The sequence below is a fragment of the Botryllus schlosseri genome, chromosome 4, assembly GCF_051294905.1.
Source record: "Botryllus schlosseri isolate E-star chromosome 4, Bs_hap1, whole genome shotgun sequence".
Lineage (NCBI taxonomy): Eukaryota > Metazoa > Chordata > Ascidiacea > Stolidobranchia > Styelidae > Botryllus > Botryllus schlosseri.
In genome coordinates, this window is record NC_137239.1 from 28,075,622 (window position 1) to 28,099,806 (window position 24,185).

General features: G+C 39.3%; 2 protein-coding genes across 2 annotated transcripts; one reads left to right on the forward strand and one right to left on the reverse strand.

Moving 5' to 3' along the window:
• Nucleotides 1-9,943: 9,943 nt before the first annotated feature.
• Nucleotides 9,944-16,553, reverse strand: LOC145437699 (26S proteasome non-ATPase regulatory subunit 12-like). Its single transcript, XM_080314981.1, has 10 exons — nucleotides 16,317-16,553; nucleotides 15,199-15,258; nucleotides 14,849-14,977; nucleotides 14,278-14,385; nucleotides 13,692-13,796; nucleotides 12,853-13,008; nucleotides 12,095-12,342; nucleotides 11,465-11,639; nucleotides 11,170-11,247; nucleotides 9,944-10,821 (listed from the first exon to the last, which is right to left on the reverse strand). The coding sequence occupies exons 1-10, from the start codon at nucleotides 16,404-16,406 to the stop codon at nucleotides 10,612-10,614; spliced, it is 1,359 nt and encodes a 452-aa protein (XP_080171107.1). The 5' UTR covers nucleotides 16,407-16,553; the 3' UTR covers nucleotides 9,944-10,611.
• A 4,456-nt stretch (nucleotides 16,554-21,009) lies between these two features.
• Nucleotides 21,010-22,651, forward strand: LOC145437700 (phenylalanine--tRNA ligase alpha subunit-like). Its single transcript, XM_080314982.1, has one exon. The coding sequence runs from the start codon at nucleotides 21,107-21,109 to the stop codon at nucleotides 22,592-22,594; it is 1,488 nt and encodes a 495-aa protein (XP_080171108.1). The 5' UTR covers nucleotides 21,010-21,106; the 3' UTR covers nucleotides 22,595-22,651.
• Nucleotides 22,652-24,185: the final 1,534 nt, after the last annotated feature.

A 24,185-nucleotide genomic window follows, 5' to 3' on the forward strand; every position in this document is an offset into this window, starting at 1 on the left:
CGAAATAACGACAAAGGGACGGATGTTGCTGAGGAATTTTCCCAGACCATCATAGAAACGCACCCGATCGTGTATAGGTGGTTTTGTATGTTCGGGCATAGTGATTCACAAAAATATGAGATGCTTACTGTTCTCTTGACACTCCGTCAGAATGAAATCTATCTGATTGCGTGAGCTCTACCCCATCGCCGTTGCCGATTGTGAATGGAAATGGTGCCTTAGTATCCTGATTATAGCCGAAGTATTAAATTGTATATTATATGGATGTGTTTTATGAGGGTTACTATCACACATCGACAGTCTGTACAGTGTATACATAATAGGCCTAGTGTAAATGTTTTGAATAAAACAGATAAGAAAGAGTGTATTGCCTCAATGATAGAGAATGGGGACAATGGATTTCGATTGCGGTATCTGCTTATATCACATTATACAGACCAAATTTCATTGGCAATAGCAGATCATCCTAAATGATCCGTCACGCGAATCTCTGTTGACACAATTGTATATCGAATATAACATTGTACGACTGTTTATGATCGTTTCTATAAGATACATATAGGCCTTGATTCATTACCATTTTCATTTTTATTAATGCGAGATGATACAATAATTACATCACAGTGAAAACAGAAGAAGAAGTGGAAAATCGAAATGACTTGGCGAAGTTAATCAATAAACTTCCTCCATGGTCTGAAATGAAATATACATTGAAACATGACGGACGCTTTCATACGTACACTGCATGAAATCCGCGCTAAGCTTTTGATGTGTAAGCTAACAATAAGAAGCTTACACTTTATATGATATAGTGTGCAGCAGTACGAGTACATACACAAAATTCACATCAGCTCCTCCTTCATCATAACAGAAAATGCACCCCGAACCGAGACGGTTAATACGAAACCATTTCGTTGGGGTGAATTCTGTTTCTGCTCTAGCCGTATGTTCTTGAAGAACTTGTATGCGGTCCTTATTGTCTGTTTCCCAGCTCTTCGTATTTCAACTTCATTACAATACTCTGTCTTCTGTACAGCTTGCTGCAAGCCCCATGTTACTGTGCAATATTGCCTTCTCGCCCTTGGGACTACTGGAAAGCGTATACTATCACATTGCTTTGAAATTGAGAGGAGTTGATATCAACCAGTCTACATTGTCTTCATCATACGGATTGAGCGCAGTTTTGATACATCGCTTGATCAATATTCCCAAGAAAACCATCAACACAAACACCATACACAAAATGAATGGTTCTTCTGAAAGCGGTGTAGGGATGATAGTCGATGCATCAGACATGCCTCACGCGACAACACCTATAGCCTTTCTGCCGAAACAAAATGCACAAATTAAACAAGCCCCGCGGGATGCAGTACTTTGAAAGACTGCGATCAAATGGTATCACCCAGACTTGGACAACTAGATAATTCTAGTTGTCTAATTTCACTAAATTAGAGCGAAATGCCAGTAATCTAATTCTAATCTAATTTGTGAAATGCTTCCATGCTCTAATTCTAATTCTAATCTAATTTGTGAAATGTTCTTATGCTCTAATTCTAATTCTAATCTAATTTGTGAAATGTCCGTATTCTCTAATTCTAGTTCTAATCTAATTATTGTTTTCCTGAAAATGCCTCTTTGTCCGAGGCATATTGCACTATCGCAGTGATTTCAAATAACATCCCGCTTGCACAGGGAAATCCAGTGCCAAGCCGCCATCGCCTTACTTACAACGTGCAGTCATAGTAGATATTATGACGAATATAGCCTGCTAGAGTAGCTTGTAGTCTGCGAACAGCATTCTAGTTTCTAAAACTTTACGTTAGTGCATCGCCGTTCTGACTAACATGGGCGATGCCCACGGTTACCATAAAAGAAGTAATATTCTATTAAAGTATCGTAAAAATCGAGCCTAGCTTGGTGTACAGAAGGTAACCATTCTCATGTTTATGGGAATGCACTGTTGTTTTTGTTTATTAAACAAAAATATGTGGCGCTTATCGCCTCACGGCCTTTTGCACCACGCACTGTGATTTGATGTGAACTGCATTTTGCTGTATTCAGTTCCCATATACAACTTCATTCAATTTCCAAGTTTTTGCGAACTCAGTATAGCTCTAATTCTAATTCTAATATAATCTGGAAAAAGCTTAGTAGCTCTAATTCTAATTCTAATCTAATTTAAAAAAAGCTGTGTAGCTCTTATTCTAATTCTAATCTAATTTGGTAAAACTGTGCAGCTCTAATTCTAATTCTAATCTAGTTTGAAAAAAACTGTGGAGCTCTAATTCTAATTCAAATCTAATTCAGAAAAGCTGAAAATTTTCTAGTTGTCCAAGTCTGGTATCACCGCGCCAGCTGTTGTTTGCGGGTGAAAGTCGATTACTGATAGTATAAATCTTTCGTTATCTCATTTTTTAGATTAGACTTTCGTGCGTTCGATTAATTCCCGGCCGCAGCCGATCAATGTCTGAATTAGACACTTGCTCTTAATGCAGAAGCCCAGGGTAGGCAAAGTATACCGTTTGTGTGGCCCGCGAAAGGCTCAAGAAATGTATTCAAAATATTGATAAAATGCGTACTAAAATCTAATTACTGCTGGGATTCGATTAGACTTTTCCCTATTATATATCACCACGATAATTATATGTTATATGCTTACTATAATATATATTTTTATTTCATTGCTGGCGCGATAGCTCGACCTCAAGGCTGACGCATTGTAAAAGTTCTGAACAGCTAAACATTAAAGAAAGTCAAAACGGGAATGACTTTCGAATCACGAGTGTAATTTTACATGGGCCACTCCAGCAAGGTTATTACTTACTTGGAAAAACCCGATTCGCGCGTGTGTTAAGTAGATCCGTTCTCTGTATGTGCATTAGTATGAATATTTATAACATTTATATATTTTAGTGGGTGCTCATTTGAAGATAACATGGTTGACACTGTTAGCATTCTATGTCATGAAGTTGATCCAAAAATAGAATCAGTAAATCTATAAACAGATCAATGCCTAATGCCCACAGATTCAAATCTCCACCCTGATCTGAGAATCAGGACAACCGACTTTCATCCCTAGTTTTAAAAATTGGTTTTTGAGGTTGACCAATGACCAGCTTATGAAACCTCACCAATGTTTCTGACGCGTGTACGATATCGTCAAATCAATGGTTTGTTTGTTTCAAATCGGCATATGTATTATTTCCATATCCTCATTATGTAATCAAATACCAATATTGCGTTCGTTTTGGTTTATAATCCCAATTTTATATATAGTGCAGCCCGCGAATGGACTAGGACAGTGGTTCCCAACCTTTTTCGGCCCATCGCCATCTTTTCAAGGCCAACACCGATCATCGCCCCCCAAAATTTGTGTACCAAAAATTGGGCATATAAACTTAAAAAAAGGTCAAATTTTCGGCTCGATGTGTAATTTGACACACTTTTGTAACTAAATTTCCGTGGGTTGACTGAAAAAAAAAAAAAAGGTCAGCCGTTTTGACGCGTCATCGCCCCCTTCGCTATTTTCGCCCCCCGTTGCCCCCTTTGTCCATTTTCGCCCCCCTGTCGCCCCCTTCGTCATTTTCGCCCCCCAATACCGCCAAATCGCCCACGTTGGGAACCACTGGACTAGGATGTTGAATACGGTCTGCGACCCACCCCTGCAGTGGCCCGTACTGTTGTTCTATTAATCTACAATCGAGAAATAAATTTGTCATCTCTTTGTATACTATAAGCCTAGGACGGGCAACATACGGCCCGCGAAGGGGTTTTGACCGGTCCGCAGAGAGTTTCTACCCTGAAAATGAAATTCTGTTCTGAAAGTATTGACAAATTCTATTCGTCACAAAATGAATCTAAGTTCGCCAACCTGAGAAAGATTTCCACGAAACTACTGGCTCTGTTCCGGTCTACATGCATTTTCAACCATGAACAATGAACATTATCGAGACAAGGCTGCGCTCCATTATAACTGATGTTCACGTGCAGTCTTTGCTAAGGGTTTCAACGTGCGACATGCAGCCAGCTTTCAAAGAACTTATTGACGACTTTGAACGATCACACATGTCTGAGTGAGTTCAACAGCTATTGTATATAAATTCATTGAATATTGTTTATTAAATAAGATTTATTCCTTCTATTGGTGGAAAAATACGCGATACGCCAAGTACTTTATTTTTCCATATCCGGCCCGTCGACCGGAGAAGTTGACCGCCCCTGCTATAAGCCAATTTATAGAACGTTTCAGTTTCTAACCGTAAAGAATACGAATTCTTACGTTCTGTAAGCTACCGGTTCCTCGCAGATTGTGTTGGATTACAAAATATCTAGATATAGTTTAGAATTAGATTATCAGGAATAGTCTACTCTGCGGCAGTGTTGGGATGACTCGAGTCAACTTTTTCGTATGACTTGACTTGACTCGAGTCACTTTGGAAAAATGACTTGACTTGACTTGACTCGGAGCTTCAAAAATGTGCATTGACTCGTGACTCGGAGCAAAATTTACGAGTCAATTTCAAGTCGTTAAGTAAGCGGTGTCGAATAAATCCCAGTATCTTGTGGATGTTCGGATTGTTCGAGATACGCCGGTGTCACTTGTGAGAAAGAACCAGTCATTCAGTGATTGTACGTTACAATAAGGTTCCTTCATTGTTAGATCACAAATAAATTGACCGCAAAGTAAAAAATTATTGTAAATAGCAATGTGTCTCTGTTTCTTAGACGGCTCAATGCTTACGTTGCCCAGTGCTCACATTTACCAAACCTCTTGTGTGATTTAAATCGAACGAATATATATCGTGCGTTTATATTCTCACGGATGTGTGTTAGATGGGTAGTGTAGGCTATTGTACCAGATCAATTTGTTTAAACTTCCCGAAGCCTCTTATTAGGTCCTATAATTTGGCTGATAAGCACTGACTGTAGTAGGTAGCTGTGCAGTTATTCACGTACTTTATTAGCAGTTCTACGTGTGCGTGAGGGTTACAACGTCTTTTTGCTTGTATATTTGACTAGATATTCGTTATTTGATTTAGATAAATGATCATTTAATCTGTCTTTCACACAGCTAGCAAAATGTAATGACTTTGAATCATATCACTCTTACTTCGAAAATTCAATTTGACTTGAATTGTGACTTGACTCGTGACTTGACTTGACTTGACTCGACTTGACTCGAGTCACCTCCAAAAAACGAGTGACTTGACTTGACTCGAGTCACCTTTGAAAATCTATTGACTTGACTTGACTCGAGTCAAAATCTGTAATGACTCGAGATGACTCGTGACTCGAAGGTAGTGACTTGATCCCAACACTGCTCTGCGGTACTCTCATACGTCTCATTTACACTGAGCTCCACACATGTCAAAGACACGCCTGCCATGCGATGCTGAGTAAATGAAGAATGCTAGTATTATTCAGCGGGTTTCTAAGGTTAAGATTTTTCATGAGACATAATTCTAAGCAACTGTCACAGATGTTTTTATGCGACACATTCTGACCGCCTGGCAGCATTGTTGTGTCTTACACGTCCCGCCACCATCAGTAACAAGTCTATTACATCAACTTCCTAACACGGGGTGCTGAGTTTTCAAGGAAAATAGAACGAAAGTTATTTACAGACACGAAAACGCTAAGGCTAACTGCTGAGTGCAAGTTACAGTGCTCGCAGAATATAAGGCAGAAAATATATCTAATGTATATCTATCTTAAAAGGTATACCAGCCTCACAAAGACCATATTTCTAATTCTAATTTCCACTTAATGAGCACTTTTACAGAATCCTCGCACCTACACGCAGGGCTAACACCTCGTCATCGCGAATGGAAAATGGAGCACAGAAATATGGCAACTTACATCGTCGCGACCCGCGGGCTAAGCGCCGCTGTTCAGTTGTTTATATGTATATTCAATCGGATTATCATTGTGATTTTACCAAAGTCGGTCGTCTCCGAATAGTGTTGTTGCTAGAACACAGCCATAACGATCCGTGATATACGTACCAAGAATAGGTTTAATAATGAAACATCGCACCTCTCGGGCCTCATGGTGACCCCACCCCTGATATTTAAGATATTATGGTCCGATTATAGCTAAAGCGCAGGCTAGTATTTGTTTGGTAGAATCTGCTTGTATATTGCATTGAAAGTGGACACTGGGCGCCGCAATTGCGGTCCGTTATCCTCGAGTCGACAGATAAAGCGCTGCGTTATCATGTAATTTTGCTGGATTACATCGTAACTGGACGACGAGCACAGGCGTGCGTTGTACTTATTCGCATTAAATTCCGTATTGAAGGAGCTGTTGAATTTTGCTGGACAATACCGCAATAGAACTGATACGTGAACTTGCGACCTTACAACACTTCGTGTTTCGCTTTGTTATTCAAGGCTCTGGCTTTACGAAAAAATAAATATGACTATGACTGGCAGTTTCTGCTTCCCTTATATTGTATTTCTACATGTATGCGGTATATGTGTATATGCTGCAAAAAATCAAGGACAAAAATACAAACGTCCCAATCCTATTTATATCTTCTATGTTCGGAACATCGGATTAGCTGGTCGACTTATCTGAGTGAGAAGCAATTCGGCGCTATTGGTCTTGAATACAATGACTTTTAATCGCATGACGAATCGATTACTAACATATAGCATAAGCCTTGGCAAGATAACGTAGGCTATTGATGATTATCATCATGATGATCAACAGCAGCCACACATGTTGCGGGCAATGTTCCCTCTAAGCTGCGCACTTGCGCAGTGATGAGACGTTCTCTGCGCACAGAAAATCTAAGTTGCGCACAAAAAAATCGAAGTTATGACCTTTTTTTAGTCGTTACGCGCTGTTGTCCAACGATCTGAGCAGTAAGTTGGTGAGTGTGCGCAGACGCGTCAAAAATTAGAGGGAACATTGCTTGCGGGTACGAGTCCGATCGAGGCCGACTCCAGAATCCTATTTCAAGTGGCGGAAGTTTATCTTGGCTCCTCCTCGCTCTCTCATCCGCATAAGTGATGTCTTAAACAGCGTATGAGCGGGCCGTGCTACAAGTCGGTAGATACGGAATAATAATTAAGAATATCGGCCTGGTGTGTATATGATCATTGACCGTTGTAATCAAAAAACGCTCCGAATTTCACAAACAACAACGTAGCATCGGGCCGCGGTAAGAGTTGATAAAATTATACGCGCTACCTTTCGTAGCAAGTCGCAATGTAAATTGTAAACCAATTCCGATATTTAGGTGTTCTGGTTTGATATATGTTAAAACAAACCATCTGTCTTAAATAACACTGTAGGCTATATATGCCAATGCTGTGCGAATATGGATGGTTATGTAGGCTTGGATATCAGATTTAATAAGATCTAATTTGTGAAATGTCCCATGCTCTCTAATTTTAATTGTAATCTAATTTCTGATTTTCCTGAAAATGCTACAGGTGAACTGTATAGTGCGAAACGCGCCAAGCTTGCGGTGTGCAGATATTTGCTATTCCCGCGTTTATGAGGATGAACTCTGATTTCATATCAACTGAAGTTTTAGTAATTCTACTTATAATCTTATTTGTCAAAACTGAAATTTTTCCACAGTTCCCCAACTCCTGTTAGGGAATTCACATTACAGCTTCTGACGTTGTCACATATAGCTGTCTGGGAATGTTGCCGTTGTCTCGGATCATTCTCACAACTCCCCGGAGAGTACGGCGGAATGTCATTATCCGTTCAAGACTACTCAAGACGGTAGATCCCGCAACGAATCAATACTGCTTAGATACGAATACTTAATCGACTTTCGTCATAAACTTCAAAATGTGTCACTGGTCATTTTTGTTTCGACATTTACAAGGTGTCGATATTTCAGCCTAAACTATTTTCAACGATTTGAAAATTTAATAAGTTTAAATATAAAACCTTTACCTCGATCTCGAACGTCCGGCGTAGCCAGGACTAGGCCTGTTCCTAAATTGTAGGCTTAAATCGATGCACCAATACGGAAATTTTGTGCATTATTGGGTCGATTTCCAAGAATAGCTCACGCAACATGCTATTTAATAATCGCAAATTGTTTCATGCTCGCAGCATTTGGCGTGATAGGATTTTATGTCTATCGCTCCTCATGCAGCCTTTTCGACGAAACTAGATTAATATTGCAGCAGGTCGGCTATATCGTCACTTTGCAAAAGGCGCGATTGGTCGTCTATTGCTGGACCATCACAATCGTCAATCGACATACCATCATTTAGATGAGATGGCCAGGATTGAATCGCCGAGGTCTGGCATGAATTACGGGGCTTTCATGCGAAATAGTGATCGACGCAGACTTGGACAACTATACATAATTCTATTTGTCTAATTGTAGACTAATTATGGCAAAATTCTGTTGGACCTAATTTTAATCTAATTTGTGAAATGTTTCTATGCACTAACTTCTGTTTCCTGAAAAAGCTACATAACTGTATAGTGCGAAACGAGTCAAGGTTATTGCTGTTATAGACATTCGCCATTCTCCTAATTATGATAATGAATTCTGATTTGATACGAACTGAACACGATTCAATGTCTAAGTTTTCGCGAATTCAGTAATTCTGATTATCTAATTTGGAAACACTGTAAAGCTATAAAATTCTAATTCTAGACTAATTTGACAAAAATGTGTAGCTATAATTCTAATTTTAATCTAGTTGGAAAAAACTGAAAATTTTCTAGTTGACCAACTCTGCTTCGTCAGCACATTCGAAAATGTTGATCAAATTCCGACTACCGCCAAGAAAATAAAGCTGAATATTGTTTCGAATCGAGCAAGTCTGGCGTGATGACTGCGACAATATGTAGATATATAGCCTACTTACATCACAGTTTTCGGTAAAATATTACAATATTTACAGTTTGCATCCGGAATATGCTATTCCGACATTCGAGCATGCGACATCATAACCCCAAATCTCAGCCTAATCCGAAATTTGAAACTAACCCTTAACCAAGCCTGACTTTAACACGCACGAACCCTCCAGAATACTAGCGATAACTCCCTAGAATTTTAGTAAAAATTGCATCACGGAAGGGCACCTTGTAATCTGTTTATCATGACATGAAACATCAGCCCAATTCAAGTCCTCAATCAGCACAATAATGGCAAACAATACATAAAACATAGACACGCAACCAACAAGAACGCCGGCCGGTTCTAGACTTCTTCGTGCTGATTAAAATTCTAATCTTTTGGAATTACAATCCATCGATTCCTGCTACTCGACGCGACAGTTCTGATTTTACTGATACCTGACTTTTTCTAATATCTAAATCCCTGCAGTGGCTTATCGGTGAACTAGCGCGGGCATTCTCTTCACCCCGAGTGCATCTCGCAGACGACACGAGCTGATGCGGAAACGACAATTTGAACCTACCTTATGTTATCGACATCGTGTAGCGGCGAGGGGCCACTTCAGTTTTCGTAGGTTGGATAACACAGTTTTGGATTAAATTTCAACCGTTCGGTCTCCGTCATGCGCATGACGTGATAGAAGAATAAGAAGATACTTGACTAGAACAACTTGAAGCTTGGTTTCGCTAAGACATAGGCCTAGCCTACTGAGATCGCGTATCCACTTTGTTAGTGCTGGGCAAAATCGAGTACATGAGTAGACCATCGCTCATTATAGTACGAATAAATACTAGTTAGCCCTCTAGTTTACCGGACCACGACATATCGATCTCGCTTTCCGATTCAGTGTGTAGTGCGCACTGTGTGCTTGCCTACTCTTTACATCACCTAGGCCCGGGTGGGTGCCTGATTTCAAAGACCACTCCAAGTCGTTACGACACCTTCCTATCTTTTAATTATATCGCGGTGTTTCACATTGATGAAAATCCTTAATATACCAACTGACCATCTCTGCCCCTATTTCTCGTCAAACCATGAACGAATGACGGACTGAACAAGTGAACATTCGAGACTGTTTTAATAACCGCGAACAGTTGGACCCGTGTATTTCGAGATTGAAATTATCCGGCAAAATTGCTCGCGATATCAATAACCAATAACGGCCATAGCCTTCCAAAACATGGTAAATTCTCGCGCTTCAGAGCCGTCTCGTAGGGCTGGACACAATGATCCAGGTACTGGAATCCCGAGTGCGATATCAATAGTAACAAAACAAGTGTTATTTGCAGTTATTTTACCATGGAAAGCATACTCTCCACAGCACTATCGATATCGGATTATTGAGAAAATACCGACAACTAGCACCTTTACCGATATGTTTACCCAATGTTTCCAGAACTTTTATTCGAACAGCTTTCCAGCCATCGCTACGCTTGGACATGAAATAAACTAGAAAGGCTGCATTTGGACACCAGTAAACGTAAACGTCGCAAAAATATGCAGCCATTTTGTAAAATCTAATGGTCGATGCCGATATTTCTTTCAATGTGTGCCATTGAGCCGAGATTATTGGAGAACAGGTATTATGACGGGCTCTAGTCCTTATTACTGTTGTAACAGTGCTGGGGGATATAGTTACCCGCGTACAACAGCCCTAGTCTCACGTGCTGTCGTGTTTTAGAACAAAGCGCAATAAAAATCAGTCACACAAGCCCAGAAGATATGTTCTATTTCAAGTTATGTATCATCTCTTCCTTGGATATGAGATGCGTTGTCTTGTTAACCAGCGACATGAGCTGGTTGACGTTGTGCGACCATTCCGTGAGCACGTCGCTCGGGTCTTTCGGCCGGCAGAATGTGATCACGCCGTCGAGACGGTCAATTTTCGCGTACACTGTCTTGTTCACAACCAGCTTCGAGAGGTAGTCTTCTGCTTCCTGGAAATTTGAAGAAAATCTTGGAGGTACAGAACATCAATGTACAATTGTATAATATATTCATATTGAAATAAATCCGCATCTTTTAGGCTGACACTCGTCAGGGGAAACCATCAGCAATTAGTTGATATTTCAAAAGAACATATGCCTTGAGCTCAAAATTAGTTGGCGAGTCCTGGAAAGATTTCTGATGTTTCGTAGCAAGCTACAAAATTTCGAAATGATATCGATGCCCATACAAATAATGACGATGCAACTCAAGAATCATTAGCGGCATCATTACATAAAAAGAACTCACGACATAGGACAGGGTGCAAACGACTTCAAAAGATGAAAAGCACACCGTACCTGGATGCTCAGGTCCAAGAGCTCACTCATTCTTTTGGTGGTGATCCTGGTGTAGTATTTCGCCATGATTCTGATGTTCTGTGTAGGAAAAGTAGGAAGTAGATACAGTACAACCAGACCTGTACAAACTACTCATTGAGTTAGTTGACAGTTAACTAACTAATATGTTTTTTGAATAGTTCTAGTTGCGGATTTTGAAATGTGAGTAGTTCTAGTTCTGGTCGCGCTCCAGTTTTCAAAGTAGGCCCGTAAGTCTTATCTAGCCTACAGCAAACCGAGAATACACAAAACTCACATGTTCCACAACCCGGTTCGCAAAATCCTTCCACCTGGCGTTTCCCTCGTCCGTGGACGGAAAGACGTCTGTGCAGGGGCTGTCCGGGGTTCCGTGCCGCAATTCTTGCATGTAAATCTCCTTCACCTTTTGCAGCTGCATTACTTCCTGACTCACGAAAGACTGAAGCAGAGACCTGTCGACCGAAGCATTGTCAGAGGCAGGTAGAAGTCAAGTAGAAGTAGAAGAAGGGTTCTATTCAAGTACAGTACAAGTAGATATTTCGGAAAATAAGTAAATAGTAATTATACCAGGCCCAGTTTTGCTTGAAAAATTGGAACTCGTCTTCAAGTACAGATTCAACTAACAAGTTTCACAATTACAATTGAATAGCATATTGATATTGAAATAAACTCGAATATTTTCGGCTGGTCAGGGGTAATCGTCAGCGACTAGCAGAGAATTGAAAAGAACATTGCATATCAACAATCGTATCACGGAATTTGGTGACGACAATTTCAATATGGATGTATTGTGCAATTGTATATTAAAGTTCTGTAACTCCAAGAAGGTCTTGAAATAGTAAATAGCTGGTTAGTTGTCTAAAAGACTGTTCAGATCAAAATGTTGGAACTGCACAAAAACACTCACTTGTATAGCGGCATGTCCTCCAGTTTTTTTTCTTGGCGTATTCTCTCAAGAGTATCGGACTGTTCATTATCGTACGGGGCCAGAATCACGTAAAGCACAACGCTTTTCAACGCCTGTTGCCATTTCGTGACGTCACTCTGTATCATTGGCGTGTCGAAAACCGCTTTGAAATGTTTGCAGGTGGAAAGGTACGAATTCTCAGACAGGTCGAGTTCGATCATCATTTGATAATAACGCAATTTCAATTTCTGCAAAATGAAAACAATCGGAAAATTAACATTGTGAATGATTTTTTGAATCGTTTTCTTCTTCCACTATTTGGACATAGATCTTTCGTTTGAACCGGGTTCCAAGCTCCAAAGTAGCATGAACTTCTAGTGAAGTGGACATATGAACTTGAATTTTACAGGCAAATTGAAAACAAAACTGACTCGTGTCCAAATTATATGTTCAAAGTCAAAATTTCCCAAAACGGGACATAACACAGTTTGGTTTTACAGCGGCGAATTATGAATGCGAGCCACTCTATAGGCTTATCACTGGAGCAGAGTTGAACAAAAAAGTGGGTTGAACTATTAAACTTAAAACTGAACAGCGACTTGCGGCTCAGACTGGAGTCAAAACACTATGACTCGGACTCGACCCTCTATTAGCGGACTTGGACTCGGTCTCAACTCGGTGATGAATTGAAAATGACTCGACTTGACTCGAGTCAAAACTAGAAAGTGAGATTGACTCGTGACTCGGTAACAACATACCTGAATCTCCTCGTCTTCGGAAACGAAAAATTTAATGCTAATCTTCTTGCTGATAATCTGACAGCGGATGTAGTCCTTCTTGGCGAGACACAGCCGCATCTGTTCCAGGATAAATTCCACTTTTTCCTTACGCTCCATGCTGCCGAACGTCTCCACCTGGAAGATATTTATTCAAATAGTAAACAAGCCAAGCACGAGTAGTGGGCTTGCTGGAAAAAGATTAGCTGTGCTGATAACGGAGATATTAAACTCAGAGCACGAGTAGATAATTGCCATAGGTGGTTATTATAAAAGTACTGCTACTTTTCAAATACTACTTGCAGTGCGTAACCTACTCAAGTCATTGCATTTATTGCAAAACTATATATTTTTCAGACTTTGGGTTCTGTTAAGTAGTAATTAGTTTTTAGAAGTTTCCATCGAAATTGTCATAGCAACTGTTTGAAATAGCCTCCCCCCCAGTAATGATGGTAACCGAATTTATATTTTGAAAATTGTATAACTTTTAATGCTATAGTAATATTGCATTAGTCAAGAATTTTAAAAAGTAGCCACTTCTGGTGGAGTACTGAAAGTATACGTCTCTACCAAATCTCATTGTAGAAACTACTCGAGTACTTTTCTAAACTTTTATTTTCTAACACCTCTTGAAGTAGTTTTGATCCATTTTTACCGCTAATGTCCAATTGTGCATTCGACATTAGACACGGCAAGTTTTTTTTATTGAAATCTGGGACATGTCATCCTAAACTAATTGAAGCGAGGTCCTCACAATCACAGCATAATTCCATCTACTAAGTCAGTGTTTTTGTGTCCTAGGCCAGAAAGCTTTCACTCGCCTGAAGTTCCTGCAAGATGGACGCGGCCTCCGAAACCTCGCCCTGGTCCTCTTTGATCTTTGCAAGAATCATTGTTAGTCTTGCCCGCTCGATTTCCACGTAGATCTGAAAATTACATCGATAAACACAGATTGAGAGCAGATATTTTTAGAGAGCAAGTTTCAAAATGTATGCTGCCTGTAGGAAGCAAGCAACTTTCAAGTGGTACGTTATTATTACTTTAAGAGCTTTTTCGGGGTACAGAACTTCAAGATACAATTGAATGCAATATCCATATTGCAATGAACCTCAATATTTTCGGCTGACACTCGGCAGGGGTAATCATCAGCAACTAGTAGAGGATTAGAAAGAACATTGTATATCAGATCAACAATCGCATCACTAAATACGACGTCACCAGCATGCAATTTGAATAATCAAGGCTGACAGATGGCTGAAGCTTTATATTTACAAAATGCACAAACTCTTTCTGTTGGCGGATTTTGATAAAAGTCAATTCCAAGGTCCACGAATGAAAGAATATGTTGTCTTGAACTATTTTGGCACAATTTTTGACTGCTTCAAGTAATTTCAACAGGTCATATACCTTGCCTTCCGTTACTATTCTGAGAGTGTCGATAAGCTTGAGTTTGGTATCCATGTCGGGAGTCTGATCCACATATTTATAGCATTCCTGTACCATTTTTGCAACAGCCTGTAACAAAAACAAACAACAGGGTTTGACAGAGAAAATATGCAGCTTTTCCAAATTAGAATAGAATTGAATTACCAAATTGGAAAAACTTGGATAGTCAACTGAATTCCCAATTAAAAAGAAATTTAACAAAAATCATGTATGGTTCATACCAACTCATAGTTCATTCTTATCAGCATGAAAATGCAAAATGTATTTACATCAAGTTAGGCTTGTTTTGCACTATACAGCTCTCCTGTAGTATTTTCAGGAAGAGCAGAAATTAGATAACCATTAAAATAAGACCATGGAAACATTTCGCGAATTAGCTCGGCCTTATACTCTAATTAGTGTAATTTAACAACTGGAATTATCTAGTTGTGTAAGTTTGATTACAGCAGAGCGTCCGAAATGTGAGAGTATCCCTATACCCCGAGACATGTACACATTACAGTAAGGTCACAATCTCTTGTGACAGACTGACCTGTTTCAACTGGCTGCGTTTCTTTGTGATCACCACAATATTGTCATTGAGCATGTCCCATTCTTTGGCTTCAAAACAAAGCTTCACGATCGCGACCAGAAGTTTGCCCGTTGAAATCATATCTCCGGCCTGAAAGAGGAAAGATCATTTATTATGAATTGTTTTCCATGCAGTAGACCTTTGTGATCAGATTTTATATTGGTTTGAAATGGATCAGAAGTGGGAAATGATCCCAAAGTTTCAGCAAAGTTGATTTTGACAGTAAAATGTGGGGTAGACCACAAAATAACCAAAGTTATCGCTATATACACTTGCCAGATCGAATTTAGACTTCAATAAATGTCACTTACCAGTCTGGTCTGCTTCTCAAGACTCATTAGCTGTTGAACGGCATCATTCAGCTTGCCATCCTGTGATTAATAAGAAGAATGTAGGGTGAATTTGAACAATGATCTGCGGTACAGAGCCTAAATAAGACGACGCAACAAATTTTGTTGTTTTTCTCAATTCTCTGCTAGTTACCTTCATCGGATTTATTTCAATATGAATATATTATTGAATTGTACATTGCAGTTTTGTACCGTCTAGAATCTTGAAACACCATTTTGTGTGGCTCTCTACCGTTATATTCAGGCATGAGGTAACAAATAGCAATGTTTTTATAAGTTTTGTTACATTCTATTTTCTGAATAGTATATTCAATTCATATTGAAATAAACTCGAATATTTGCGGCTGACACTTGTCAATAGTAATCGACAGCAAGTAGTTGACAATTTGAAAGAACGTTGTATATCAACAATCGTATCAACAAATATAATATATACAATGTTGCCGGCAATATTTTATTTTAAAAATTTACATACTGACATAAAATTTGATAATCAGAGTCACAAAAAATTCTCCAGGCTTCAAATATAATTGCAATGGGGTTTTTGTAAAGTGTATTCGTAATATAGAACATCGATGACAGAATATTAACTTTCCCTGGACTCCAGAAATTAACGGGATGATTCCAATCATGACTTGACTCATAAACGAATGACTTGACCTCTATGTCTGCGAAATCACCTGTGACCTAGAGACAACTTTTTGAGTCAATTTCCAAGTCATCACGTTTTCATCATTACGATGTACATGCAATGTCAAGACAAGGCTGGCACAGTCTATGGCCCATACGCATATGCCTCTTAATGCGCACATCAAATCAAACGACACAAAATGTAAATATTTTATGACTTGAAATTGACTCGAATCTGAAATATTTTAGATGACTCGTCTCGAGTCAATTTGAAAATATGCCGTATTCAAGTCAAATGTTGTGATGTTTTAGATGTTGTGGGTCGGTATATCATTTGACAGAGGTTTGAAGTACATTGAGTAACCGTGGGTGTAGATTAGATCATGACAGAAAATGAACATGCAATAAAATAAAAAATCAAGTTAAATACCGGTATATAATAGCCTTACCAAAGCAGTTTGCTGACATTCCGGAATGATTCTGTCAACGGTTTCTGTATAGTCCACCTCCATTTTCTCTAATTTCCCTTCGATAGTCATAATTTTTGTTCTTTTCTGCGGTCCAGTATTACATCCAGAATAGAAACCAACTACGAGATACGATTCCGCTCATGGACAATATTGAAAACACAGACCCGGAAATCTGCACACTCAGCATTAAAACCATGACGACGCAGAATATCTGGTCCTTCTTTTCCATCTGGTGATCGTATCGAATGCAAATAAAAAAGTAAAAGATGCGATTCCATAACATTCAAAGTAACCGATTAGTTGAAAAGTGGTTTGAAAAAATTAAGATTTCAACAATTATATGTTAGCAACTGACGAAACCTTCCCATCGCACTTGCGATGCACAGGACAAAATCCCCTCAGAAATACCAGTCCCGTAGCTACTTTGTATGCTATGCTTGTCGGAAAATATATAACTTGACATCGAGTACATATATTGTTACGTCATCATTGTCATAAATTTGTGACATGTCATTCATGCCATCAACGTCCGGTTTAGTTCTGTTCAATTTCATCAGATCAATACACCACAAGATTGTGATACAATGAAAAGTAAGGAGGCTGTTGAAACGACTTGGAGTAGTCTTTGAACGTCATGAATTCTTCATGGAATCCTGCCTATGCCTCAGATAAATAAATCGAGGACAAAAATATGCAGTAACACACATATATTATTATGTCCGTGCTTCATTCTTTTTCCTTTTGAGGAGTCGTTGCATAACAATCACTGTAACTTGTAATGATCATCGTATTCATTCTCTTTTGTTTGCCTCATTAGCTTGGTCTTGACATCGCCTGTCTGATTTCAAAGACTACTCCAAGTCGTTTCGACATCTTCCTATCTTTTCATTGCATCGCAATTTTTGTGGTGTATTGAACTGATAAATTGCTATTAAACCGAACCGAAATAGTATAGATAACCATCATCCGGTTTATTTGTAGGTTGGTTATCTTTTTATATAGCTCAGTGGTTATCTATAGTTTTAGTTATTTTGATTTGTGCCACAGTTGGCGACAACACCATAGCGTTTATAAGACTTATAAAGGCTATGAAAACACTACTACCATAGCAATTTACAACGTAGCTAGGGGTTGGTATACCATTTCTGAGTTGAAAACACAAGAACGCGGCGCATCTCTGTTCATTTAGCGCAAGAGAGGCAGAAATGGTAGATATGGTGCTGACTTTAATTTTGCAACTGCTATAGTGCAGGCAATGACAGGTTTATACAAGATTCCGTCCCAACTGCAAGCATAACAAGAATGGTTTTAGCCTTTTAGGGATGCTGACTAAACATTGGTCGCGGAAATATTTTAATAGAATGTTTTGTAGGCCTATGTGCTGAGTGACGTAGTGAAGATTAGTTATGGTAGTAGGAAGGTACTGTTGCATTCACCCTAACCGCTAACCCTAGGGTACCGTATCCTAACATTACGGGCTCACCCTAACCCTAATATTACGGTACCCTACCCACCTTCAAAAGGGCAAGCTTTTGCAACTTTTTTTACAGCATCTGGTAGCTTCGTAAATACTCATAATGTATGAAGTATGGTGTTTTAAACTGTTTGGAGGAGTTTTTATGTTGCAACTTTTGTCTATATTTTTCATGCAACTTTCATCAAGTATTGCGCAAAATATGCTATAAAACTAGAATAAAGACTAAATTAATGGATTTCAAGTGACAATGCGGCCCACCATACGCGCCTGACGCAGGTATACTTGGTATGCCGTGCTTACCTAGCAATTTTTTTGGGGTATGCGGCATACCCACCATTCCGTTAGTCATGAAACTCCCTGAACTAACTGGTAAATTGTGCGAACCCTATGTAAATAAAAATGTAACCATGATCGATTGAATAGGGAAGGTAGAAACGGAACAAGCAGACACCATGCAAATTTTAAACTGCTGGAACCTTTCGAGTATCTCATACCCTCATGACTTCAAAAAATTGTATAAATGCAACTTCTGCAACTTTTTTTATAATTAAAAAAATAAATGCAACTTTCTCAGGTTTTTAGTGCATCAAAAACTTGCCCATATAACCATCTCCCCAAACGCTAATCTTACGTTACCCTAACCACAGCCCTCTCCCTAACGCACCTACAAGCCCAATCTTACGATTCCCTAACCCGCCTCCAACCTAACCAGACGCGAAAAATAATTTATTTTGATGATTATGAATTTCGACATGTTTAAGGGAATCATTTATTGTTGATTATGGTGATTATTGTTCGATGTGTGGCCACTAACAAAGAAGCGCCGTTATTTTCAATAAAAGTCATTTTCTCGCCGTTTATCACTAGCCTACAGTTAATAATTATAGATGACGATGACGGAGCTTAATTTGAACTGGTGGCAGGACGGTCTAAAAGTGGTTCACGAAGACAAAAAGGTTGAGAAACACTGCTCCAGACAGTTCAAGGATTCTGCTTTTTTTAAAATGACTCTCAGAGTTGTCTGAAATTTGGATACAATGATGCAGATGGCCATACGAAATTCGACATTGCACAATTTTGCATCTTCGCGTATAACGTGACATTTTCTACATATCTATAGTTGGATCTGTTTGTTTTGTGAAGAAGCTTCGCTCATGTACCTGGCTGAATTGGTAAGCATTAAAACGAAATTATTTCTTTCAATTTCCAGCTTCTTCAGTGTGTCGTCAATCTACGTGCTGGATCACTGTCTCCACTATGCTGGTCTGGTGTCCAAGATGTAGGACTATACGTCTTTTCATGCACAGAGATGTCGCCAATGAGTATAGAAGTAGTTTTCCCTCTCTTCAACTACGAGAAATGTGCTTGCCATAGAGCAGCTCCTATACGACACCAACGAAATGCAGTTTGCAAAAAAACTCAAACTCCGACTCCAGTCAGTATTTTCCCACCGACTCCGACTCCAGCTATTATAGTTTTCACGACTCCGACTCCATCAAGCAAAAATTACTCCGACTCCACCGACTCCGACTCCACAGCCCTGCACACTGGTAACAAATTTGACAAAAGGTCAACGCAACAATTTTGATAAAAATTTTGACTCTTTTGACATGCCAAAAAATATTCGCCCTAGTCATCAGTAACAGTGTAATATTTACATATTCTCCAGTGAAAATTGTTACGTAGATTTGTAATGCGAAACAAGTATTTATACTTCCTGTATGGCCTTGCATGTGAAATGCATTGATAACCTTGAACGAAAATTGAAAAGGAAGGAACATACACATAATTTGCCCTTTTTATTGCTGAGAAATTGCATCATTTATATTATATAAATATCACCAGAGCAACAATAATGACTTGTGCAAATCCTAAATCAGACTTTGATTTGTGTAGGAAAGCAGATTTGCGATTTGGAATTTCTGCTGTCCTTAAGTGCATATGTAATCATGCACGAATGAAATGGATGTTCAGTAATTGCATGGTGAGTTTCAACTGTCAATATTGTACATTGATAATTTGCTGTTTGTTGACAGATTTGGAAGTCATAGGTCCTCGAAGTAGGGATTCTGTCCCAACCATCAGCCAGAAGAACGACTCTTTGGGCGCAAGCAAATATCTTCTGTCTATTCTTGAGGATTCGTGAAGATCTATTGGAGGATATGTCCGATTGAATTCAATTTACATATATAGTCGTACTAATCTGCGATCTGCATGTTAATAGTGAACCAGTCATGTACATTAGAATCTTTCGTCATCATTGGTAATAAAAATACCTCCACTCCTGAAGGATCTTGAAGGAATGAATCTTTTGATTTTTTCATACGTAGCTGGAGGGAGGTGGTTCCACAATATGATTAGCGGGCATTCAGTATTATCATCGCGACATTTCCAATTTTAGCCCATAAAAACTTGATTGAAGTCTTGTAGTATTTCCTCCTGGATGCAATTCACTATTGATAAGCACAGGTAGATAATGCTGGTCGCCGAAATGTTCGTGATTTCTGAAATTTTAGTGTCTCCGGGACACCAAAACCATAGCCCACAGCCCTGCATGGTGAGCGCTGTTTTTTCCCCTGGAAACTTTCAAAACAGCAGGCTCTTGATGTGCAGTGAGTTTATCATCAATCCAGGAATATATAAATCCATGTCAAGAGTTTGTAAGCGTAATATTCGTATCAGACTAAATTCACCGTAGAGAACTGGATGTCAAACTTCACTTGAAATGTCTGCTGGAAATATCCCAATATCACTGCATAGACGTTCTACGAAGCGATAGAAAATACTTTCCGTGAGGGAGATACTACAGTTGTCTAAAATTCTTAGCAATTACTCTTCATTGAATACCATATCCAAGAACTATCCGAACTCCAAATGAGTTCAATTTACGGCAAATACCAGCACAATCCGCACTACAGCAACGGCATCGTCATATTGGGTTACCTACCCACTAGGGGGGAGCTGCAAACCACAAGTTACCAGATCGAGTCTCCATGCCAGCTACGTTGTAAATTGCTATGCTACTACGATAGATGCACCAGCTTTTATTAGTTGTTTGGTTGGTCGGTATTTTATCGAAATAATATATAACCGTTTTTGCATTGTTTAACACTTTCTCAAAACCAGTCAAAGTTCTCAAGCTGATGCCTGATTTTGCTGCACTACGAATTTTTTTGCAGTACCGCCATCTCGCGGACCCTAGAGGAAAAGACACACGTTGACAACAACTGGGCATCTTCGGTTGCATCATTTATTTTTGGCACTGAATTTACTGTCGTGAACGCGAAATAATATGGCCGAGAAAGAAGCTGATTTGGTAACCGATTTGCTACAGCATTTGAGTATTTCGGACCGCGTAAATTCCGTCGAATATGCTGCCGAAAAGAATGTAGACCATCAGAAGATCGTGGGTGTTATCAAGAGTATTCAGACACACGTAGGTGTTGTCGATGCAAAACAGCAATCTTCTTCGACATGGAATTTAACAACGGAAGGCAAGTCTTTGGAGGAAAATGGTAGCTACGAATTTGTAATATACCAACGGGTGCCAGAGGAAGGTATTGCTCAATCGGAACTAGTTAAAGACAAGAAGGATAAGATTGGATTCAGTAAAGCAATGTCGAATAAATGGATCAAAATGGATAAATCAGGAGAAAAACCTAAAATTGTTCGAATGGACGGAATCAATCCTGTTGATAAAGTCAAAGAATGCTTGAAACTAGTGAAAAATGGTGAATCCATCCCGGACAAAGATCGTTCTGATTTGAAAAAGCGGAAATTAATCGAAGAAATCATAGTGAAAAGCTACGAAATCTCGAAGGGCGAAAATTTCACTACAAAATTACAAAAAGCAGCCACAGACCTGACCGCCCAAATGATTCAAGATGGTTCGTGGAAGAACACAGATTTCAAAGATTATAATTACTTAGCGATGGGAATTAAGCCACAAGCCGGTCATCTACATCCGTTATTGAAAGTGCGTTCCGTGTACCGTCAAATATTTTTGGAAATGGGGTTTACAGAAATGCCGACGAATAACTACGTTGAGAGTTCGTTTTGGAATTTTGACGCTCTGTTTCAACCACAACAACATCCGGCACGTGATGCGCATGACACTTTTTTCATCGCAGACCCAGCCGAGTGTAACACTTTTCCTGCAGATTACGCTGAGCGTGTCAAAAAAGTACATTCGGAAGGCGGATATGGCTCACAAGGCTATCGATATGATTGGAAATACTCGGAGGCTAAAAAGAATTTGCTACGTACTCATACGACAGCTGTGAGTTCGCGAATGTTGTACAAAGCAGCACAAGAAGGATTTAAACCTTGCAAATTTTTCTCTATCGACCGTGTTTTCCGAAATGAAACGCTAGATGCTACGCATTTGGCAGAATTTCACCAAGTCGAAGGGGTAGTCGCAGATTACAGCGTTACTTTGGGAGACCTAATGGGTGTTCTGCAAGCATTTTTTCATAAGTTAGGCATCAGAAAGCTTCGCTTCAAGCCTGCTTACAACCCATACACTGAGCCTTCCATGGAAGTATTCAGTTACCACGAGGGTTTGAAGAAATGGGTCGAAATCGGCAATTCCGGCGTTTTCAGACCGGAAATGCTTAGACCAATGGGATTGCCGGAAGGCGTCAATGTCATCGCGTGGGGGTTATCGCTGGAAAGACCTACTATGATCAAATACGGCATCGATAATATCAGGGATTTGGTGGGGCACAAAATTAATCTGCAGATGGTTCACGATAATCCTGTTTGCAGAATGGACTTTTGAGAGTCGTGCCATGCATATATAATTGTTTTAAAAATCAATAAACTTGATTTACTGGTACCTCTGTCGCATATAGAGCTGGGCAAAGTCTAGGACACGAGGGATTCGATTCTGAGTCGAGTATTAAGGCTTCGAGTCAGTGGAGTAAACGAATATCACTTGTGACATCATAACAGTATGAATGATGAGGAAAGTTCAAACATGTACATTTTATGCGACCACAAAGAATATTAATACCTGTTCTACATCACATTAAAAATTAATCGGTATATTTTACCACTATGCGTATTTCATCGGCCGATCACAGATATGTATTTCCACTAACGTGCATGGCTTTGTACTACATGTTTCGTATGATGTGATACAACCAATCGGGATTTAAAGCTTGCCACAGTGGAAACAGTATCGAATCATTATGCCCAGCCACATTCACACATAACCTTACCGAATATCGTGATTTGGCTGTGTTCCGGATTACTGCTCGTATACTGGTGACCCGCAAATGTGTAGTAAAAGTTTCTGTGTATTTATTCCAAATATAAAAAAAATTGAGGCATTTGCGTGCGCTGTTTACTCGTTGACGATATTTATGAGCAGTTGCTATGTGAAACATGAACTTTCTATTGGATATTGGATCACCATTTATTGGGTTATCAAGTTACGTGTCGTAAGTGGAGTTGGTCAGAAGTATTTTGTCTCTGGATACTCAGGCAGTTCGCCTCAGATTATATAATGACCTCAGCTAGTATATGCAACTCATGAAATTTTTGTCAAGTACGAAATATCGTGTCAATGAATTTGTGAGGTATCGTCGAATCGCCAGATGTTCTTACTCAGTAACGAAGTACGGTACTTCTACTGTTCCGGAGTGCTGAAATATAGCCTACTTACTCGAGTGTTCGTGTTTTTAACTCGTTTCATTGATTCGTTTAAAGTTGTTTTGGGGTTGTTGTTGTTGAGGTGCACAGGTAGTCTAGAAGGCTACTCAAGTAGAAGTAGCGACGAAAAAATCTACTCAAGTACGAGTAGCAGTACTTACATAAGCAAAATAAAACTACTTGAAGTAGAAGTAGAATTGACTGACTCTAAATCTACTCAAGTAAGTAAGTAGTTGTGAAAACGATTGCAATTCGTTCGCATGGACTGTCAAAAGCTGCAAATGGAGCTATGCGGAAGGTATAGAGAGCTTGATTCATAGGCCTATTGATGCATCCCAGGAGGTGTCAATTTTTGACATAATAAGCAGTCGTCCACATCATGGGATGAAAATTACAGCATTGATATGGAAATGCGATACTAATCCTTTGTTTACTCGAACACCCCATCTAGAGAATATCGTGGCATGGCACCCTCCCCCATATTATAAGGCCCCTAGTTCAGTCGAAGAGTAATACAGAGAAGTTGTTTCGGACACGGCTTCAACTCTTTGCGCGATTAGTATACGTTAATTAAAAATATGTCAGACCGTAAAAATGTCATATAGTGTACAACTTTATTTTCAAAAATATATTGCATTACTACACTTTCTTTTATATTTCAATATGTATGTTCTCCAGACAAAAGAACTGAAACTATAATTAGAACTCAACGTATA